Source organism: Homalodisca vitripennis, chromosome 2 (assembly GCF_021130785.1).
Source record: "Homalodisca vitripennis isolate AUS2020 chromosome 2, UT_GWSS_2.1, whole genome shotgun sequence".
NCBI lineage: Eukaryota > Metazoa > Arthropoda > Insecta > Hemiptera > Cicadellidae > Homalodisca > Homalodisca vitripennis.
The window spans coordinates 30,263,722-30,288,695 of record NC_060208.1 but is presented as its reverse complement, the minus strand read 5'-3'; the positions used below and the strand labels follow the sequence as shown (position 1 = coordinate 30,288,695).

Sequence of the window (24,974 nt, the reverse complement as noted above, 5' to 3'; positions counted from 1 at the left end):
ACGTGTTATGTACGTTGCATTTTCCAAATTATGGATTTACAAAGAAAGTTGGGTAGAAGTATGGGAATTACATTAGTGTTGTGCTTCATTTTTTATTTCTAGTCTTTCTCATAGATCTTTTCCATTGTTTAATCCAGCCCCTTTTATGAACCAAAACGCCTTAAATTTCATTTCACAAACCATAAATAATGTTCTTTGTTTGAAGTTTGTTTTTGACGATGGAAGGATTATGAGGGAAACAGGATTATTAAGGCGTAAAGGAAGGTCCACTCCTGTCACCTTCCTTTTTTGTCGTCATCTTGTTTCTGCCGTGACGATCGCAATTTGCTATTTACCTCTGGTCAGTCGTGGGTGGTTGGTCGACGAATGCAGACCTATTGCGACCTGTATTCTGTAGTTCAGTTGTAATAATTAGTGTTGTGTTTATTATTTTATTGAGTGCATGTTTTAGAGTTCGTGAAGTCGACACACAACATGGTATGGTTCCTGACTTACGCGCGTCACAACGCTTTGGGATGATTTATTTATTTTAACCTAGTTTGTGATTATGTGTTAGGATAGTTATTTACCTGAAGAAGAGATCAGATTGCAGATCTAGAAACGTAGTGTTACTGATTTTTTTGCATCACTGAACGATGGCAAATGTCCGGAAAAATCCTTTTTCCTTCATAATAATGTTTTATTCGAAACTTTTATTACACTCTCTAGATTAAATTCTCTAGTTCACTGAAATCTCTCATACCTAGCCCCCAAATACGTCCTTAAGTTTGAAAAAATGGATAACCTAACCGGTCAGACAAACGGGTGGAACGCCAAGGGTTATAAAGTCCGTGCACGATTCAAAACAATGGCGGCCCAGTCGACTGTAGTAACAAAAGCCTTGATATTACTAAAGCGAGATATCATCAAATCGCCCATGTACCGAGACACTAACACTCATCTCCGGCCTTTTATGGGACAAACGTCCAATAAGCTCTAGACACAGTGGAGTGGTGCCCTGAGCACTTATTCCGCGCAAGAAAGCAAACTGCATCTTATCGCCATTTCCGCCCTCACAGAATTACATTCTCCCCCTGTACAATCAAAAGCGGCCGGGGCTGTAACGGTGGGGGAGGATCAGGAGCGTAGCCAAGGTGTGGGGAAGGATGAGGTGAGGTTGGCTACACTGTCACTGCAGTAGACAAACTACTCACCATTCACTTGAAGACACAGCCACAATACGAGCGCCGCTGTACTCCTCATCTTCAGGGCTACCACTCCATACTGAAACAGAACAAATTTTACCCCCTATTAATAACATGTTCTATAGGTACCATAACCATAATATTATACCATACCATACGGCTATATGAATGAAATAACATTCTGGGATGCATTCTAAAGGTCAATATAAGATGTTTCCTTGCATAATTTTTTATTTAACACTTTTAAAGATTGAACATTCCTAATAAAAGGTACAAGTACGCCATATTACGTGTCGTAACAGGTGTCACTGAGGTTATATGTTAAATTTCAAACCCATAGCTCTATTCATTCTCGTGATGTCCCACTGACAGGAAGACAAACATAAAAAAGAAGTTGAGACGAAAATCTTAGAAGTCGTTGCTGTGAAATTAAGTTTTATTCAAAATTTAAAGTCTACTTATGACATCTTTCTCGACATATCCTGCCAAATGATACATTCAGCATTTTTTCGTTTAAATTTGGCTTCATAATAGTGTTTAAATAATAAACGTTTACACACCTTGTCACTATAAAATGTTGTAGGTTTTGGAATAATTAGGCTACTTGTGTTGACATATCACATGTTTAAATCTCTTTTGGGTGCGTTGAGTTTACTTCAGATTTATATATTCTGCTATTTTCTCGTTGCCATCATGGTTAGTTAAAATTTCGCTAACGCTCAACCAAATCCCATAGAGTGATACACCATCATTGAACTCAGTGTTCCTCATATAGAAATAAAGCTTCCTGCAGAATTTCAAGTCTACATATCGGTTTGGTTTCGAGATATCTTGCGGGCAGACAGAAATTAAATTTTTCCAGGAGTGATAGGCTTTGCTAAAGCTTTGCCAATTAAAGAATTATGTCTTTTCAAGTACCGTATAAGTGTGGATAAGTCTCCAATAGCAAATTATGGGTTTCTGAGAACTTCTTATTTGAAGTCTGTATTAGCCTGTATTCTTAGTACTCAAATACATTAAAAATTCTTGATCGAAAATCTTACGCATAGAGCCTCCCGTTTTGAAACAATTTGGCAGAAATTTTTCCCGTATTATACGAAGAATATTACAGCAATATTTCATAACCAAAGTTATTTTTGGCAGTATATTATTTATTTCCTCTTGATATCTAAAGTTTTTAATCAGCAAATGGTCAGTATCGCAAAACTAAAATCGTACGTAATCCTAATTCTTGTGCTTTTTCATGTATCGAAGCTGCTGCTACATATAATTATTTTTCTTTTACTTAATACAGTGTTAGCTTTGAAGCTATGCGTTTTAAAACGTGTTTATGAACGTCTTAAATATAACAGATTTTTATTACATAAAATAACATCAACATTTCCTCAGTGGAAATTCTCTACACTACAGCATACCTGTAAAAATAACTTGAACCTACAATTTTCTTGTCTAAGATTCATTTCTGCAAAGTAAAATCCTCAGTTTTTATGAGACCAACAAGGCTGAGAACTTCCAACTCAAAAGGCACTGATTGGGAATGAAATTTTTCAAATTATGTTAACTAACCATTTACCATGGATTTACAGAATGGCTCGAGAATAGGTAAGGAATTCTATCTTCAGTCTATTTTCTTAATTCGTGCTATGGCCAGTTTCATGGAGTATTGAGATTATTACTGAAACAGGATTGAATGATTACTGATAATTAAGTACAACACAAGTACGGGTCGGTATTCACGTCTTATTGTATCCCTCCATCGTTTGCATATATTTGGTAAGCTGGTTATAAATGCTAAGAAAGCAATACATGCCAACCTAACCTACGACTAACGTAATACGTATACTCGATCATAAGTTGCTGTCTTTATGAACTAAAAAATAAAAAACTAGTAATGTTCAATTAATTAAATAATGGATGAAGGTTACATTAATATTTTTAGATATACATTTGTTAATATCTAGCACACATTTTTCTGGTGTAGCGTTACCAATCATTCATAACAAAATACAAAGAGTATAACATTGACTAATAATTAAATAACAGATTAGAGTACCATCTAAATCAATGTATTTACCAAATATTTTCACCTAAAATCTTAATTGAAAATGCACTAATAAAATTATATTACATACCAGGACAACGATTATAATTATAAATCTTTTAATTTAGGACCACTGAAAGTCGCCTACAAATAGGAAGGAAGTATTTTTATTGTCTCTCTCCTAGCAGCGAACACCACCCAATCTTGTTCTCGGCTGGCGCGAAGCCAATTCCATCTGATCTTGCCCCCTTAATTACCTGCTGTGCCTTCACTAATTTGGTCCTCTTCTTGCTACACAGGCTTACTGAGTTTCAGTCTTTTTTATCAAGGGCTACTAATTCAGTCGATTTTTCGACTAAAACTGTAAACGCCACTGCCAGTAGTAAGTACATCAAGTGTAGGGTAAAAGGTTTTGCTGAGGTTGCATGCAATGTCAAGTCTATAGGTACATTTGTTACTGTCACATATTAAAATTGTAAGTGATTATACATATTTATTTATCCTGCAACTTTTTCGTTGCCATCGTGTAAAACCATCAAGGTACAATTGTCCACTAACTCTCAGCTAAATCACAAGGAGTGGCATCAACCATTATCGAACTCGATGATGCTTGACATATTATGCAGACAGACAAAAAGACAGAAGTTATATTTGTCCATCACCTCGAGTAGCAAATAAGAACGGCTTTCTAAATAAAACTTGAAATCCATTTATACTTCAGTAATTCTGTAGTTATTGAGAATGCCTTTTACAACCATGTTCCTCCATTGAGATATGAGGTATAATTTGAGGAAATTCCATCAAATCAGAAGAACTGTATCCCACTTACATCCGTGCCGGTGTGATGTGTGATTGTGTTTCTCGTACTCGTGACTTGTGCTCGGGACTTGTATTCTCTGCAGTGACAACGACTGGACTAGATTCCAAGCAGCTTTTGGGTATATTCTATTATTTATTTTTGTATGTATTGATACCTCCTCCACCTGACGAAGAGGATAGATTCTAAACCTCGAAACGTTGTGTTATACCTTTTGTAACCACAATTATGGCAAATTTCCGAAATCTCCTGTATAGGCTAATATTAGTTGTAGATATTTGTAGTACAATTTTCTATTTTCTCTAAACGATTATTTTTTAATTCAATATTTTAAACGACAGATTCAACAATGGTGTGTTCCTCTATGTTCGAATTTACTAGTATTGAGCGTTTACACTTAAAACCTCATTCGAAATTGCAAATTACAAAATCACACAATGTCCACGTAACGAATTTGCGAAGGCTACTAGTAATGTATTTAGAAAATGTAATATTAATACTAAAAGTATAGATAATGGGACTTAGAACTAAACTAAACACAGTTTCTAATGATTAGTACTGTATTCTTCTCTAATATATAGATATATGATACAACAGCGGCCAGCGTAGTAATTGCGTAACATCCAATGAAGTACAAATGATATGTCCAAATATTTGTAGGAGCAGATATGACAATGTTTCTCCTCAGAATGTGTCCACACACACACACACACACACACACACATACGAGGTTAACAAAACAGCTCAATCACGAGCTGTCCGCTAAGCGAGAAGAAACGTAGAAAGCCCTCCGCAAATCATTAGCAGTATTTGTGGACCATACTTGCAGATCAAACATACAAAATAAACAAACACAATGACAAAAATCCTTTTACATAACGCGCGGTCCTTTTATTATTCGTTTGCATTGTTGCGTCGGGTCGTTAGCTGAGTTTGTTTGTGTTTTCCATTGACAGATGAGATGAAGCAAGACAATTAGTTGTTTATGACGGTTTGTGAAACTCTCTGATCTCTCTAATCTCGATAACGTGTGGTATGGAAAGTATTTTCATATTTTAAAGAAAGGTTATTAGCATGTATTTAGCCATTTTTTATAGAGTACTAGCAGTTACCCACGGCTTCGCAGGTTTTGCACCTGTATGAGCACTTTTGGTTCGAATAAATTATATTTTCGACGCCAATGTTAAATTTTCCTTCTTCCAACGACCAAGAAAATGTGTTAAAATATTTATTTATGGTCATTTTAATTACTCCGGTATTAGTATTTTTTTGTTTCAAAGCTGATTTTCGCCTCTCCCGAACAAGAAAATATATATACATCCACAGCTCTGAAAAGCCTACTTATGTCAAGGGCAGTTTAGATAGGTTTCATAACTGTTTTTAATTTCCTAGTAAAAGTTAGACAACATTTTTTCTCATAATTGTGGCCATTGTAATTTACTTCGTTTTTAATATGTTTTGTTCCTTTGTTTATTTTGTTTGTTTTCGATCAAGAAAATATATAACACAGATAAGAGAAGCTTACTTGTGACAAACAAAAACAGAGGGGTTTTATTTATATCAGTTTTTAAAATTATAGTAAACTTTTTAAATATTTAGAAATTTTAGAACTGTAATTGGTACATAGTTCAAAGGAACAGTCCAGTGAACTTTCATCTAGCATAGCTCTTGCCGACTGCTTCGAAGGGAGTCTTCGCAGTTCGATTCTGACCTTATTATGTTTTAGGGCATATGCTGAGGTAGATTAGTACTTACGAGACAATGTTTACACAGAACATATATTGATCGGGAGACTTTTTCCTGATATCCCTTGTCTCTAGGATCACACGTTTGTACTACTTCCGTGTTCTAGCTATTCCTAACCTTTGGATACATCTACTCCATAAATGGCACTGATCCTGTACTCCACTGATGGGTCACTTCCCCTTTTCTCCCTCTTTTCCACCTCTCCCTTTTTTCGCCCTCACCTTCACACACACCTAAGACTCTCCAGCTTATGGGATTCCCTATTCAAACAGAGGAGGAGGACTAAACGTAAACAGGTTCTGAATGGAATTTGAGACCTGTATCTGAAACCTCGGTTTGTTTATGTCCCCGGTTCCACGTTATCGGGTAGGTCCCACCTCTTCTTGTCCCATGTATGTAGCTTCTGAGTGCACAAGCACAGCATTGTATTGGATGACTTCAATGTTTACCTTATCACCATGGCTTTGTTATTCTATATCCTAGCCTTCGGCCTTCTTCTCATCATATATCTTTCATAACTATATTTTGCGCCCTAATTATCTATTCTTGTATGTTTCTTACACCGTGAACCCTGAGTTTTTCGATATGCATATCATTCTTTATTTATTTAAGAGTCCACGTCCGTTGATCTTGCTTGTAATACAATACTCATCAAAGAAAGTGTTTTAATCATTTTTCCTATTGGGCTTTGAACAATTCATAAATCCGTAAGATTTCTAGGTTAGATATACTGAAAGATCCTAAAAGTCATAAAATAAAGATTCCATCTACCAAATAAAGATCAAATAGTTACTGAAAGCCGTTTTAATTCTGGGGTTCCACCTTATTTACGGCATCGCATTCAACAAGTTACATATTATGTGTTACATATGATGTGTTAATCACACTTTTCTATCAATTTTTGACATACACTAACAAACTAATAAAGTGTATAGCCACTGAAATCGTCTAATTAAAATACTGGAATAATTAACTACATGGAGTCTTGGAAATATACTCTTGGAAGTTGTCAAAATCAATTCATATCTAAATCCTAACTTTAACGGGAAGATCACATGTCCGAGCGGTTTAATGGTATGGACTTTGGACCCTAGTTAAAGATTGCGCTAGTTCAATCCCTGCCTGTGATCGTAGCACTCTTTGACTGTACCTTATAGACTCTCCTCCTGATTCTGTTAAATAAGAGCCTTGCATCCTCGTTTGATTGCGACCCATGGGAAAGTGCATAGTAAGACTTAAAAGAGACTAAAGAAAGTTATTGCTCAAAGAGTTATTATACTAAATTCTCCGAAGATCCTTTAATTAAAATCCCAATATGATCCCATAATTACATTCCCTTTCTTCCAAATCAGAAAACTGTTCTTACAGTAAACACTTTTTTGAACCAAATTAGACTATGTATTAATTTAAATTAGGACCTTGGTTGTCCATATAATATCCACAATAACTGTATTAAATTGCTTATTACACTGGTGCTACGGAAAAGGGCACGATTTTGGATCTTCTCCATCTTGGGACAACCAGCAAAGAACTAAAACTACTGATTTTTCTACAGAAATATACGGTAATTTCGGTTGAAAGTTTACAACATTTATAAGTGCAATTGTAACGATTCTAAACATATGTTTTATTACACAATAGCTCTGTAAAACCCGTTTAAGATATTGTAAATCTACCGTAGAGTGGTAGATTTCACATGCGAGCGTCATCTCGAAATGTCAAATTAAAATAAATATTAATAATTTTAGATGTTTAATTTCCACAACACTGTTGGTACTGTAACCTTCAATGTTGAAATTTTAATATAGTCTTTGCAGTTTGAAATATTTAGCAAGCCCATCATCTTGAGACCTTACAAGACAAAAATGGTTACAACGTATAACCATGTAAATTCCTTGGTAAAAACTTGGACTCTGTTTAGTTACAATTAAACCAAAATTATGTTTGTAAACATGCCCATTTATAACGGTTTGAATTTTATATTCTATAACAGTAAACGGTCACCATTTTAAAACCTTAAAAGTTATCGAAAACTTAATAAGAATATATTTTGATTGGAAATCACGTGACAATGTTATGAAAAGTGACGATTTTAACTTATATTGATAAATACTTGAGATGATAATTTTGTCCAAATGCGAATGACCGCCATCTTGAAACGTTTGAATGCTTAAGAGTTACTAACAAACTTATCTAAACTATGTACAGTTTGGTCTGAGTCTATTAAGAACTACGGTAGTTAGTGTGTTCATAATTATTCCCGCAATGTTGTATACTAGTTAAAATTATGTATGCGTGCCATCTGAAAATCATACGTGATATAAAAAAAACTTGTTGCAACAAACAATATTGTAAAAGACCTTAGAATTTTAAAACTTTTTTTGTGTGTTTTAATACATTAATTTTACAAACTAAAAATGGCCGCCATCTTGAAAACTTTAAGAGATACTTAAAAAAGTTGCTTTAATTACATAATACAAGTTAAAATGTATCGACTCTAAATGGCTGTTATATTGAAACTTGGCAATGGTTAATACTTACTAACGACCTCTTCAAAGCTATGTGGACTTACTGCTTTTTTACAAGTTAAGTCTGGATAATTACGGCAGTTATTGCTTTTACAAATTTTCGTTATGTTTTATTAGCCCTTTCGGATTATGTTGGTTTTGGATTCTGGGAATCATGGTCGGATAAAATCCAAAAAAATCCCGGAAATTTTGTCATGAGGACGAATGCAATTCAGTTTTAACTCTATTGACAACAAGCTATAGTAAATAGTTCATAATTTAGATATTTGATCCAACGTCGCAAACAAAACTTAAAGGAAAGTTTAGCACATTATGAAACAAATAAGAAAGGTTATTTATAATTTAACAGGAGGAAGACGATGTTTCATATGTCGTATCTTGTTTGATGAGTTTTGCTCTGAAAAGTTACAACAGACTCTGCGACAATCATCCTGTAGATGCCCAGCTCCACAATTGAGTTAAAAACTTCGGAGAGGTTCAGTTAAAGTTCACTTTAACAACCTTGTACAACATAAATATTAAATCACTGCTACATTTTCAGGTTTAACGTTTCTGTTTGATAAAATAGAATATAATATTAAATTGTATTATTCATAAAGTAAATTTCTTTCATAAAGTAATGCTTAATATTCTACGCTTATAATTTTCTTTATTGTTACTAAAATATAATGGTATTTATTTAATCACTTATGGATACATCGCTTTAATAATACATTATATTGGCAGGTGTTTACAAAGCAATTCAGTCGTAACAAGAGAAAGCGAGTAGAAAGGCAAGTTTATTGTTCACCTATCACACTGTCTGTATCAATATTTCATAATCTCTCTAATACTTTTCATCGAGGTATTTTATATTGTTTTGGTATTCCCTTTCTATATTGTGTTCAAAAAACCATGTAATGAAGAAGCATTGTAAATAATATTATTACTGTTAAACACGTATCTAAAACATTACTAAATAAAAATAATAAATTTAACTAGCCTTGGTATATTTATATAAGCAGTTTTACCATGGTGAAAATCTTTATCGGTTGGCTGAGCGTTAGTGAAGGGAACTGAAAAATATAATTTTTACCTGTCTATCTATTCGCACATTATCTCAGGAATTCAGAACGAACTAACCTATTAACTTAAAATTTTGCATGAAACTTCTTTTATAAGTATACAAAAATGAGTTCTATGATGGTGCAAGTCCATTCATGGAATTTGGCTGAGCGTCTCTGAAACATATAGTTAATTAGACTTGCACAAATTATCTTTTGCCTGTCAGGCAGATTAAACATTTTCTTTACTGCATGATGTTTCTCTCTTTCTCAAAGTTTCAACAACGACATGAGCTGTTAACTTGAAATTTGATACTCCTACCTTGTAATAAATTACAGACTTGAGACTGTGGTAAAATCTGTCAGTTTTTCTGGCCAATACAGATTATAAATATGTGCTCGGTGAATCGCGTAACAGGCTGAACGAAGAACAAAGGCCTTCACCTTTGGACAGAGTTGTTTAAAATTTCTTACACTGGGATAACCTACAGAATACCTGTACTTTCACTTCATAGATAGACTACTGTAATACCCTTCGCTTTTTTAACCAAGCTTCATTACCTTCGTTTAGTATCAACTCAGGAATTAATCATAAGGCAAATAATGTATTTTCCAAACATAGGTTTGTAAAGATATTTCACGAATGAAGCTGCCATAAAAATGTTGATGTAAATAGTGTTTATCCTGGGGCATTGCCCCTATTTACATAGTTTTACTACAAAATAGCTATACAAATGGGAATAGTTAAAACATAAGCTATCATATATTTACGCCAAAATTATTGTACTCACGATAGGAAATGTGGCAAATTAAGCGATGACGAGGCAGAAAATACGGCCTCATACATTGTACATTAAAAAACATACATTAAACATTTTTGATGCCTATGATTTACCTATTCTTGGTCATCACCCTCTACACGGTTCCAAGATTCTTGGTCAGAGAGAAGACTCGGGACTCATACAGGAGTGTTTCCTGTTTTGCTAAGAAGTTCTCAATATCGATATTTCTTGTGATAAATCGGCTTATGTACATAATGCGATCTGTCTTACACCAAGAGTGTGATCATACATTCATCATATGTCCATATTCAAATGCGTTTTTAACTGATTGACACGACTTGGGTTGATCAACATATCATATCCTCGGTAAAAAATCATTTTACTTTTAATATTTGATGTTTTATCCATATTGATAACATAACTCATATTAGCTTAGAGAATTAAACTGTTTTGAACAACAGTAATTCTTAAAATCCAATTTACACAATAAGTAACAACAATACAATAACAATAATAGTAACTTTATGAAGTGATGTGGTAATGAAGTATGCTCATGTTATTGGATTTCACGAACAACACAGTCCACTGATTATCTCGTCATGTTCAGCACTTTGCTCATACCCGCTTCAAACAGATGCTCATCCCTCTTGTGCATTTACTAACCCCTTTAAGCAAAACCTAGAAGGTAATCCTTACGCTTCGGTAATGTCTAACTACATGAACCCTTTCAATATCGCATAGTACGTTGTTAATAGTATGTAAGATCATCTATACAATCTAGTAAAGTATTTTTACATACGTTTTAATAAAGCAATTAAAACCTTTTTTGGACTGTTAAGTCGCTTATTACATTTATATGCTTAAATTACCTAAAAAATAACTATCAAAAACTTTATAATATTGGCATACGCTTGATGTTATCATACACAAAAATTTACTAGTTCCATGTTTTTATAAATTAGTTAGCTGCACATTGTGAATGTGAATTGTGTTTAGTTCCAGTTCACCTTTCTCTTAGTGCAACGTCAGGGTTCTGACCCTGTTACAGACTTAACTCTTAGTACCTGGAGTCGCGTTCGTCTGAAGAGATCTAAAAAGGTCGGTTAGGAAGAAGCTCAAAATGAACTCTTTACATCGCTCTTTACAGAGAAACCTAGACTACGACATATAGAGTAATCTAGGTACGGAGGTATTGTCATTTGCCTCATAAGGTGCTCAGTTGGGTTCACTGCGATGTTTTAGACGCGTTCTATAAAAACAGGTGTAGCCTTTTTTGCCTTTACAATGAAGACCACGAGGGACGTTCGAAATCCCAGTTCCATCTGTCCAATGATCTGCAACTAGTTCAGTTACAAGAACACAAAACTAATAATATTGATCAAATTTTTGACCACAAGGTTTATCATTGTAACGATATAAATTAAATGAACTCTTCATTCAAACTTTACTTCATGTACCTATTTGCTTAAAACAGTTTCAAGATGATATCCTGAGATTATAACTGGTCAGCTAACCTAGTTATCTTTATTTCAAACATTTATACAGTTGACTATATTGAGCCTTCTCTTGGAGCACATCTAAAGGGTTACAAATAACCGAATTCTTATTTATCATTCTCGTGTAATGAGATATTGAGGAAGAATGACACAACTACTCACGTTCCTACTACGAATGTAGGAATTACGAACAACGTAATTTCATTTCCAAAATTACGTTGTTTTACTGTTTAAACCAATGGCATTCTATTTTTATTGATGTATTATATAATAACGAGTCATGTCTTATTGTAATAGAACTTTATTTCACACTTTATTTACATTGACCGCATGATACAGATAAAATATTTGACTGTTTAAAAGTAAATATTTCAGTTTGATAGATAAAAAAAGAGTTTAAAATAATGGTCAGTGTAACTGGATATTCACACCTCTACGTATATTTGGCTAAGTTTTCTCTCCTATATTATTTTCAATATTAATATTGTTTTCATAAGCAGCGAGACCTGATCCTTCATCGCTCTTAGACGCTAAGGACAGACGTAGCCGTTTTTTCCAATGAAAAAGGAAGAAGAAATAATATTTTCTCAGCGGAAGAATTGCCGCTTATAATGGACTTAAATTATGTAGTTTTACGCATCTTGCACACTGGCAGCTGTCTTGAGCCTATCCGCTGATTTTTGTATCATGCTTATTTTTCGTCCATACTAGTCAGCCAGTGTTTTTCAAAATGGTGATTGAAGAAAACGTGGCTTTAGCCTGCGCTTCCTTTATACTCAACCATGTTTCTAAGTTAACTAGGAAGACACGATGGTTGACGATGGTTGATTAGAAATTGCGGTTTCAGAAATTCTACAAGGATTACCGCTACAGATTTTAAGATTCTATTCAGCTTTGTTGGGCCAAGATAACAAAAATATTTACGCGATACAGAGTTTCTATATCAGTCATAATTCGACTTGTAACTTTGAGGCATCTGACAAGTGGGAATCCTTATAACGGTTTGTAGTGCACTGTCAAAATAAGGTTGTACTACACCTTATAGGTTGTACTACACCTTATAGGTTGTACTACACCTTATAGGTTGTACTACACCTTATAGGTTGTACTACACCTTATAGGTTGTACTACACCTTATAGGTTGTACTACACCTTATAGGTTGTACTACACCTTATAGGTTGTACTACACCTTATAGGTTGTACTACACCTTATAGGTTGTACTACACCTTATAGGTTGTAGTACATCTTCGGGAGTGCCTATGGCCGAGCAGTCGTTGGACTTTGGATCTGAGTGAGAGATAGCGCAGGTTCAAATCCTGTCTGTGACCGTTGCACTTTTTATCAGTACCATGAACCTTGTACTGTATCGACTCTCTCCCTTATTCTGTTTGATAATATCCTCACACAGGCCAGTGGGCCATGAGGACGGATAGAATAAGGCTTAAAAGGGGATCGGCCTCTCCTTAATATATATAATCAAATAATTTGACTGACAACTGCGTAGAACAGATGCGGACTGTATTCACTCTCGTGCCACCAGACAAGACCACATTTTGCAGACTGGATAACATCACTTGTATCTTGTTTTCGTGTTTCCCGTCTTGTCGGGAAAAAAGAAAACCTTTTACTTTTTCTCAAGAAATACTCAGACTAGTATCCAAGCAGGCGGTGACGGTCAGTCGGCCGGCAAACTGCAGTGCACTGAAAACATAACTAGATACAAGACAAAACACCGAGAAGACTAGAAGAAGGACGGGATCATTTTCTATACGGATAGAACAAACATTGAAGTTTATTTTACATCCAAACCAGAGATAAAATGAAAATATCCTTCATGAAGATAATGTTGAAGGTAAAGTACAAAGTTTTATTAAAAATAAACCGTATGAATATACCTCTAAATTCCAAGCAAATGGTACTGTAACCTGTTTTTAAATTTTTACTTTCATTAAAAAAATGTTTAGTTTAAATTATTAAATAACTCATTTTAGACGAATTGAGTAATACTAGAAATTGTACTAAGAGCAGAAATTTCCTACTCGAACTTGTTCAAATTTTCAATCTCTATGTGGACAAACTCCAAAGAGAGACAACTCCAAAGCTGCCCAATGATCGCAGCTCCAGTGGAGGGCAACTGCTGCAATATCGTGTTCAATACAAGCCCGTCCCCTACACAAAACTGGCCCCATACTTTACCTTGATCCCACTCGCCCCTACCCTATAGAGGACGCTACATTATTTAGGCTTATCATTCCAGACCATTCTTCCACCAGGCGTAACATCGTTTCTTACTTCCTCCCCGGGCCTATAATCCCGGCTACTTTTAGGAAATTGTTGTACAATTTATACCATCTAATGCTTCTCATAAAAATATTTTATTAAGATATACAAACGTGTAATTTATGACTTCTTAATTCACCTAAAGCCTCCACAAGAATTGTGGTTATTTTCTTTTAACACAAAACAGTACATTAGAAGTCTGTTTAAATGTATAAAACTCTTCTGAAAATTGTATTTTAGAATTAATAAAACTGATTCGTAATTCTATATTTAAAACTGACAAAATGTCAATTGCTTTCAATGAAGATTAATTTAGAAAATTTATTTTTTACCATTTTAGTTGTTTAATAACAAATGGGAAGATCGTTTATAAAAATACCCTTAAAATAAGGTTTATAATTCCCGTGCTAGCGTTCAATTTAACGGGGTTTAAAACTTGGCTCAGATAGCAGTTGTTTCGGTATCTAAGTATTGTAAAAAAGAGACTTTTACACAGCGTAACCCTAACATTTACAGCATATATTCTGTTTAATGTTTATTTCTGTGTAATTCTTTTACAGTGTGGTATACAACCAATTAAACATTATGACTTTACAACAGTTAGTTGTACGTAGCCTAGATAGCAATGAGTCTGCTACAAGCGTAGGCCTACAAGATTACATAAGTGTATAAACCATTGATTAATATAATTATTATTATTTTCTTTGTTGTTCTAATTAATTTTTTCTTATGTAATTGTTTCATTTAATTCAATTTTCCCCTTATTATGAAAACACGCATGAAAATGTTATTACTGATTTGAACTCTCCATGTGTTTTGTAAACGTTTACTTATTATTTAAAAAATTGTGATTTTGTTAAATTAAAAACCTTGTTAAATCTTATTGAATAGCCTACACAGTGAATGTAATACAAGTATAGTTACATTGTATTTGTTTTATTTAAGTTTAAAATTAAAAATTAAATTTTTAAGCGTAAAAGTAATTTTAGTTTCATTGATAAATGTATATTCAAATTTCGCAGGATAAAATCGTTATTATTGCTGCTGAAGTACTAGTAGCTGTGCACTGTATTACAGGCTATTTACGTTTTCCAAAAAAATGAAAAGATACCAATTCATGTTAACATAATTACATTAAAACGTAAAACCAATATTTAATACTTTTATTTTTTGTGAGGCCTTTCGATAGCAAGGCTATCTTCTTCAGACACATCACAAAAATATTTCAATAACATATTTCACACATGAATTGTTATTGGTGAATTCCGCAATTATGATTTAAAAGCAATTCACCAGTAGTAATTATACTTTACAGCTCTTTAATAAAACAAAATGTTTATTATACGAGTATTGAGTAATGTACTATAGTACAAGTTTACTATATTTTTACTCAAATGTACTTCATTTCATATGTATTACATTCATGTAGTTTCTAATCTTGTATAGTATTATACAACTTTTACATAATAATCAGTAATAAGAATCGCTCAAAGAGTTCATGTTGAATGTTAGTAAATAAAATGAGAAAACCTAATTGAAAAGAATGTCGTATTTGTTTATTAAAAAAAAGAGTATTATTAAAGCAGAATTAACTAAACTCTAGATCATCATTATTGCTCACGGACGGGCTTCAATGAAGGCGCACAATGGCGTGTCATTAATTATTCATTAACAATGGCGGGTAAAAAAACGACAGCGCTGCAGTAGTCGGGTAAAAATAAAACTTAATTGTGTCAACCCCTGTTCATTTCATTATTTATAATTGAGTTTCACTATTTTTGTTCCATTCATTTATGTTTGGTTTATTATTATAGTTTTATCAGTTTGTGAGTTCTATGGATAGTGAATAACATTTATTTCTGTTCGCATAGTAATACGAAATAATGAATAATAACTAAACCAAGTATGGGTATATTGGGTATTTTATTATTTACAAGGTTACCTTAAATTATACGCTGTGGAGAAGTAGATTGTTTTAATTAGATCAAAGTTTCGGAAGGAATCATATGTGCTTAATATTCAGAAAATATCAGGTTATAACTAGACGTCTGCATTTCTGGAAACTTAAATCTATGAACTAAAAATTACGTCTACACCTAGTGGTGAAGATCAATAAAGTGAATTGAATATTTAGCTCCTTGATAGGAATCAGTCCTACCAACTGTTCAATTACCTGACTTTAATAGTCTAGGTTTCTCCTGATACAGGAGTCCATACTGCCCCGTTTCCTGTACAACAAATGCTCAGATAGGGATCGTGTTTGGCTCCTCTTAACAAATATCAATGATGTCTGAAAATACTTGAGAATATCTTCAACATGTATGATGCTAATGTCTACAATTATTAGTGATTCCATGAAACTTCAGCCGTAATAGAAAGACTTCCTTCACTCACTTCACGGTTACATGAGTTTATTCCGTAAGGTTGTTCACAAAATTCCGTTAAGTATATCTGATGATATCCTACTATATATATTGCATCCTTATATTATACTTCTGTTTAGTTTATCACTTGAATTAAGTATACTACCTGTTTCGGATTTTTATGGGAACATCATCTTATCACAGGTTATGTATTGAATTTAATCTGTCGATGTTGACATAGAGTTAAAATTATGGAAAATTTTGATCCGTATTTTGTTTGTATATTTAATCTTTTAATTCTATGATGTCGTCAACCGGACGACACATTAGATCCTGATATCTGATTATGCACGTGTGGTACGAAATCGTCGTTATCCAACATCAAAAGAACAACATATAAAAGAAAAAATATATATTATATAACCATCCATATCTGTATATCATTAAAAGAACGCGATTTTGTATGGTAGTACATAGATATTTTATATCAACTGAAAGCTTTTTACAATCTAGATGTGCCTTTTTAAATACACCTGATATATGCTCTATCTAACGAGCTTCCTAAGCTCTAGTATAAATCTTACGAGAGTATTTTTATTTACTTTGAAACAGCTTATTACAAATAAAACGAGCTGCCCAATCAGTTATTCTCACTCTACGAACAAAGTTAATATCAGGTGATAAGTTGAACATCCACTAACAAACTTAGTGTCATATGTTTGGTTATATCTCTATGTAATTGACAGATTTTACAGTGAGGGTCCTGTTAAGTCCAGATTTCTGTTAGTGGAAATTTCAATTCTTGACACATTAAATAAAGACCTTGTATTCTTTATTTTTAAGTCCCTTTACACCATTAAGAATTCGATAACAATAGCTAATTTTAATTTGTGGCATCGAACAAATCTTTAGGTACAAGAAAAGTGGGAGAATAATTCTCTGAATCGGTAGGTCATGTCAGGCCTAAAGGAAATAGCAATGTTAACTGAAATTATTGTTAAACTTAGTAAATCAGGGATGAAGAATTAATGTATAATATATGTGTCTGAAAGGTAGATGCAATCCTCATGTTCGCCTCATCAAATTCACTGTTCTTATTTCGTTAGGATTGGAGTTACTCAACTAACCTGACCAGGACTCTGCTTGCCTTTATTAATATATTTAAATTATGATCTGGAGGGTGGCTAAAAGTGAGCAATCAGTACTTTATTACAATAAGTATAATTTACTGTATCCTGTATAATTTAACTACGAATGCTCATACTTACATTGGCCTGCGAAATTATTTCCAGTCCCAAATCAAGAGAGCAAACGGCAAACTAAATTCAAACAAAGGGAACTGTAAACAAAGGTTGTGTTTATTAAGCAAACCGCTCCACCTGGCGGCCGAGAGCAAAGTTGTGCGGCAAACTTTTAACTCAATTGTGAAGTTGCGGACAGGAGATTGTGCTACGGCGGAGTTTAAACGGAACAAAGCGCTGCTATTAACATTTCCTTGTCTCGCTTCTGATTGACGACAGTGTGCGAATACTGAGGGAAATCTTCTTCAATCGAACAAGGAACTTTTACTAGGTTGTTTAAGAACTTCGTTGACCTTATCCAAGACCTTTCTTTGCTTGTACCCTGACTGTATTCAGTTTTCCCTGGGTATGAAATTAGAACAGCAACAGAAAACATTACGAAATTAAGAAAAATACTATTGAATTACCCGTATTTTACGTCAAGAATTAAGTCCCACAAGTCCCATTCTTTCTGGAAAGTTCCTATTTTTAGAAATTTGACCCCATTTTTTAAATGTTCCCTACCTATTTATTTTTATTTTACACAAATACTTATACATCCAAATATTCTTTACCATATGGATAAACAATAATAATACGAACTATCGTATCTCATCAACCAACAAGATTAAAAGGCTTAAAATTGTATCTTTAAATTCATTGTCAGTTTGATTGATTTCGTTGGCTGACGCCGATGTGACTATCATTGGTCTGACGTCCTTGGTTATAAGTATTAAAAATATTAACTATGGTGAAATATTGATGGTATTTTCAACCCGTTTACTACCTCCAGATTTCACCCTCGCCATAACGAGTGCGACTGACGATTTTCTTTCTTATAAGAAATTCCTCTATTAATTTTACTAAAAATTATATTTATGTAATAAAAATTAGCCCTATGCTCGAAAACTACTTTGTATTCCGTTAAGTATTACGATAAGAACTCATTGAGTGAACGCATTAGTAGCTTACCTGAAGAGGCTTATTAATTAATGTTTAATCAGAAATAATGTGAACTTTTGAACCCACTTTTTACTCACTCTTTTTGCCTGACTGTATTTAAATACATTTCTTAACACTGTGGATATTTATGATGCCTTTCACGTTGTTTAATTTTCTTTTGATAGATTATATCCTCCAACCTTTCTTTAGTACGTTTATGACATCAAACGGTTTAATGAGTATTTTTATGCAATATTGTCCAGTTTAGTATTAAAGTTTTGTCATAGACAGTGAAATTGCACGTCTGCATTGACGAAAGTGATATTCTCTGCAAGACTTAAAAGATTTTTAAATGCCTTCGATAAAAATTGGATAATATAAGGGCTCGCCCTGTAAGGATTAATGTAGCTATGCCGGACTTTCCCCCGAGGGCTGCCCTCTCCGGTGGTCACGTGACCTTTACACAAACTCCCCAGTAAATCTTGCGGTCACCGCTGGTCTCAGAATTAATGGCCCTTATCTTGTCCGCAAGTTGTTTATGGCAATTTATGGCGTCAGCATCCATTTAAAGTATCCGTTACGTTTGGGGATCTCAAATCATGAAACGCAGACTTGGTGGTACAGACAAATAGCATCTTGCTCATTTGTTCTGATAAGAGCTGGTTGAGAAACGTCTAAACTCGCTCTAAAGCGAGTGATGTAAATTTTGCCTCCGTAACAAATGGGGCTATTTGGAAGGTCTTTGCACATAACTTGTTTGTGGTTATAGCCTACTTAAACCGAGATTTTTGTTGTTGTTGTAAAATAATTTGTAGTTTTGCGATTAAAAAAATATAATTTCTGATTTTTTTGTTATAAGCCCCGTGAAATTAAATATGAACCAAAATGCCTGGATGGATAGAAGACTTTATTTGAGTCTCAGATATAATGATTGTGACTCAGTGTTTTTAATAATGAAATACATTGTGTTAAATAATAGGTTTACTCTTACCATTTATAAACACTTATTTTTTAATTTCATCTTTGAATCATGCAGTAATAAAAAAATGTTTTCATAAAATATTTCCTTTCAATTTAGTATGTTCTTTATTTACAGGCTTTTTTAAATTGTTAAGTTACCACAGATTTAGAAATTTTTCTACAGCTCGTTTAAAGTTTAAGGAGTTCCCAATTTTCAAAAAACACATAACTAGCACCATATGAAAAAGAAATTGTTACGGACCTTCCGACAAGCTAAGTATTGAGAGAGGAAAAACTTCTGAGTCTGAATCCTTAGTGTAAACAGTAGCGAAAACTAGTGTCCCGGAAGTAAGACCTGGAAATATAAAGATCAACGATCTGGAAAAGATAAAAGTACAAGAAAAAGTCAGAGGGAGTAAAACAGTTCCGGTAACTGATCATACACTAAGCACTTTCGACCTTCTTCTATTTTTATCAGTTGGTATTACTGAGCTGAATTCAGAAATAAAATAATATGTATTTGCTATTTTTGAAATTAAACTTATTTGTCATCTCCGTTCTCGGTTGTATTACAACACGTTATGCTTTCAGGCTTAGAAAATTCTCAATTTTGAACGAAACGCAGTATGTGCGATCGGTAACTCTCTTCGAAAAATTAATAACTTTGCTTTTCGTGAGAAATTTTATCTTGCAACAAAGAAATACATGAAAAAATATTAGAATTGTATTTGAAATGTATTGAAACCTCATATTTTTTAAATGTTTTGGGAAGGATCCCCAAACTCCCTTTCTTTTGGAAGATATTCCATACCCTTCATAACCTTTACAACCCTGGAAGTTACCGTGTCATCACCTTCAGCTAAAAAAATCAAGCAATGGCTCACTTAGGTGTCTTTCATACGATTGACAACAACCTTGAAAGTCCTAGAACTTATTAAGAAGATTGAAATCAGGTTATAACGTATACCTGAAATCAATAACCTTCTTTAAGTGGTTATCATCAAATAAACATAGCTATATGAAAATGTATTAACATATTCTTTAAGAACGTTTTTAGATCAAACCCGCAGGGTTTACCAAGTTACAGTTGTGCCAACTAACTCAGTTGTTAATTACCGAGAGGGTTTGTGTCTGGCATGTTTATACCTGCACGGAGAACAGCACAGATACACAGTTTAGAGCATAAACTATGTGTCACATCAGAAATAACCAAGAGATGTCCAACCGCATCTGTCGAAATAATGAGGTAAAGGGAAGATGGTTGAAGTGGGGGGGGCTTCCTTGGTGTTAAAGGACTTTGCACGCTTAATCGTGAGGGAAAACCATCCATTTTCCGCTTTGACAGGATTGAATGGAGAAAGTTTTCCTTTCTTAAAAGGTCGTTGGACACATATGCCCACCATTTCTTCTAATGATGACCTATATCAGGGAATCTCGACAGGATCCATCCGTCAAAGCCATCATAATATTGATAAAATATCTCACAAAATAGTTTATTTTGATGTTGTACAGGATTCGATGCCTACAATCAACAATGCATATCTAAATATCATGTCTCTATTCAAGCAGCGCAATTTTTTTAAGGACTAAGAAAAATGAGAGGTTTCTTAGGTTCTTACCCCAAGTGAACAACTCATGTGTTCAAAACATTGTCTCTGACCAGACGATTTTAAGAGACAGCATTATTCAAATATTTCCATTAAGAATGGTAGTACTTTGAGAACTCTTCCACTTCGGGGAGAAACACTTGTAGAGACCAGAAACTAGAGTGAAGGCATAGATATAGTTAAACGCCTCGCTTTGACAAACCGGTGAAATCTGTCAATTTAACAAATCAAGCAACTTTGTGGTTGTTTATACGTTTCACAGTTGGTATTTGTTATTCTAATATTAAATCAACTCATATTTGATACAGCATCAACTAAGAATGCCACATATCCTAAGTGAGAGAAAGACATTCTGTGGACTCACACATTGTCTAAATGGTAATATCACCCTAACACAAACACCAACCATTTAACTAACTTAAGTGTCATTGTCCAAAATTTTACTATAATACTTATCACCTACAATATGTGCGAAGCAAGTTCGTTAAAAGTTCAATGCGCTATATATTATTTTGGGCAGGCCTTAAAAATATAGTAACTTTAACATTTTTAAATCCCGTGGAGATTAGGAAAACATCCTGCCTTTGGTGATAAGAGTGATAACACTCTCGTAATACAGTTAAACCTATAGTAATAATGTATAATCCTTGTACTACAATTATGCAATATTTTTATTATTTTTTCTCCCTAAAACTAGATATTTAGTTACACAAGAGCATTTCATCTTTATTCAATTCAAAGTCTTACAGAAACAGTACAAGATTGTTATTGTACGTTATTATAAAATCCAACTAATCTACACAGGTTAAATCTAGAAACAATTTTATGAAGGGGTTTGAAACTACGCGGAAATTGTGCATACTTTAATAAACAACTCCATTGTCTGGCAATAAATCTCGCATCGTAATTGATTCCAATTAACAATTTCGTTCTGCATTCATCAAGGACTATATTTTCACGAGTCCCTCCACTACTGAACAAATAAAGTCCTAGATTATACAAAACACTATGTATATTAAGATTGATTATGGATCTAAAGACCTAATGGTACATCAACGCGTAATATACCGGGTATCCAGAACTCTCTACCAATATTTTCAGTTATTATTCTTAGACCTAAAGCAAACCAAAATACCACATTAAAACTTTTTAAAATTCAATTATTACCCGAATAGCTTCAACTTTGTTTTTTTTTTTCATTTCACTATCTTTAATTCGAGAACGGTTTGTTGTACTAAGTTGAAATTTGGTGTATAACTAACTGTATACACCGAAAGGCCTTAATATGGAAAGAAATCGCAGTTTTTTAGAATATTTTTTTCAAAACAGTAGTTTCCTAAAATCTTTAAACGTAAATATCCTGAAAACGACATGTGTATAAATGTAACAGTCCAACGTACCACGTTTAAAAAATCTGTTAATAAATAAGGGAGATAATGCTCTTTTAGAAAACCGAGTACCACACATCATCCACTGTTAGCTACTTCAATCAGGTGTTTTAATTTCAGCTTATCTAAGTAGCTGATGGTAACGTTACATTGTTGATTTGTTGTCATAATTGCCTTCGCTATTGCAGGATTTAGGTTTCTTATTGATGATTCGATGATACTTTCGTTTTGCATTTGATCCAGGAATAATGTCTGGAAATATTGGTAGAGAGTTTCAGCGACACTCTGAATACCCAGTTTGGTTGAGATGTATATTTAGTACTAACTAATGGATTGGATGCTTAAATAACAATTATTTATATTATGGAAATTTGTTTCCTAAAGTATTTCTTCCAACATAAAAGAAAGGTATATTTTGTTTGCCCTCATCTATTTTCAACTTTATCTGTCCTAATTGACCACTACCTGTCGGTTGTAAAAAATTCATGGCAAACTAAAATTAGATATATTTTAATAAGGATTTTAAGTGTTTCCTTTTTCTACTACACCTGATTATTGAGAAGGGAACTTTTTAAACATATGAAATTGGCCAACGTCGGAAAACGGGGGTTTGCTCATCCTCCAAAGAACTCAAAACGAAGAAGTATTTCACGACAATGGCCGAACTTGTCATCTTTTTATGAGAAAGGCGCATTTCAAACAATCACATTTTAAAATTATATGCAACTTTTCATACGTTTGCGTTTACCATTTTTCATCCAAACCCTGAGGGAAAAAATCACTGAATTACCAATAGCACTTTGTTAGAATTTGAATTCTTCATATACCAAATAATCAATCCCAATTCTAAAATTAGGCGGTCTTTCACTTAGTTTCTATTATCTGCTTTTATTTCTTCTTTTTCGGAGCAGGCACATTCTTAGAGATGTCCCTCAGGACTTTTTGTATTTCCTTAAGGGAAATGGCTTAGGTTTATCACGCTATACTAGAGTTCTCTGAGACTACCATATGAACTTTAGTACGTAGTACAAGAAAACAACTGATAGTCATGCTATGATCTCCACGTGTATAAATTCAACGTACAGGATCAGGCTAAATTAAAATTAGGTGACGTTTCAGTAAAAATACTCTTCTTGCTTGTCCTCTACTGGAAATTTCCATCATTGTATTCCAATAATTAAATCTTTTGTCACTGTATTTTTATCCTTCTGTAGCCAGGATAAGATGGTATTCCTTTCGTATCTGGTCAGGGAACTTCAAATACACAACACAAGGGAACTGAAATAATCAAGCAGAGTTAGTGGACCGTGCCATGTCAAGTACAGACCAACTCGTATAAGCCGACCGCTTCTAACAAGGAAACCGGGCCGTGGGGAGGGGGGGGCAAGGTAACAATGTTTCTTGTTACATCAATTCACAAAAGAATAAAAGATTTGCACCACAAAACAAAAAAATTTATTTTTAATCACAATAACTGCAACTAAATATTTTCCTGTAAGAGTGTAGTAGTAAAACCTTTACGAAACTTTAAAAATAACAAATAAATATGTCCTTTGGTCATTCATAATGCCATTTTGGACTAATAACAGAAACCTTATGAACTGAAAACGTATGCTTTTTTATTCTGCATCATATTTATTGGATATGTTTGAAAAGATTGGTTTTCACCAGTTTTCAAGAGAACATTTCGTTGCCAACGTAAATTTGATCAGAAACTAGGATTTCTTGACTAGGGCAGACCCCATAGAGGGCGTACTGTGGAATTGATTACCTAAAACGCTAGTATAGGGATGCAGTAAAGGTTTTATGAACGAGCAATTCTATAAACTTCATTCGTGGCTTCAATTTTAACACCACGACCTGGAAAAAGGTCTTACAGAAGGTTTATACATGTGTTTATCTGGTAGTGCAGTCTCTGTGGTAGGTAGTATTGTAGTATGGAAATTTAAATAACTGTTGTTTTGTTACGAATATTTCTACGATATAGGTAATTGTACATATATATGAACTATCACAAGAATAACAGTAGTTCTTTTTACCTTCAGTAAAACTTAGAAAGTGATAGGAAAATCAATACACGGATCAATAATTATTCCAGTCAAATATAAATTGTTTTATATTTTTATAAACAAAATCCTTTGGCTCATTTTAGATGGTGTAATTTAATTCTAAAGTTTCACTTAGCACTTTAACTAACGCATTTTATAAATACGTTTGTGAATATAAGTGATTAAATAGAAAAAAGTATGAAATGTGTAAAATACAAATAGATGTAGATGCCATATGAATTATTTTGAATAGACATAAACATCAGACCATACTTATATAAATCTAATAAAAACGTAGATGAATGAAGAACCATCCCAGAGTAACGGTGTATTGCAAGCCAAGTCACTTACAAGCTACAATGTCAAACTCGTTTACATTAAACCTATGTTACTGAGACGCTCCTCGTGTATTTTGTTACTGGTATTAGTTTATTATTTTGGTTCCACTCCTATTATAATTCTTTATT

At 33.6% G+C, this 24,974-nt stretch overlaps 1 protein-coding gene across 1 annotated transcript in view; it reads right to left on the bottom strand.

Annotated features, from left to right (window-relative positions):
• The window catches only part of LOC124353761 (roundabout homolog 2-like), a 583,238-nt gene that overhangs the window by 552,202 nt on the left and 6,062 nt on the right, over positions 1-24,974 (bottom strand). The window contains exon 2 of the mRNA XM_046803756.1: positions 1,194-1,263. Coding sequence (XP_046659712.1) covers positions 1,194-1,242 — 49 coding nt within the window. The 5' untranslated portion in view covers positions 1,243-1,263. The remainder of the gene's footprint in view (positions 1-1,193; positions 1,264-24,974) is intronic.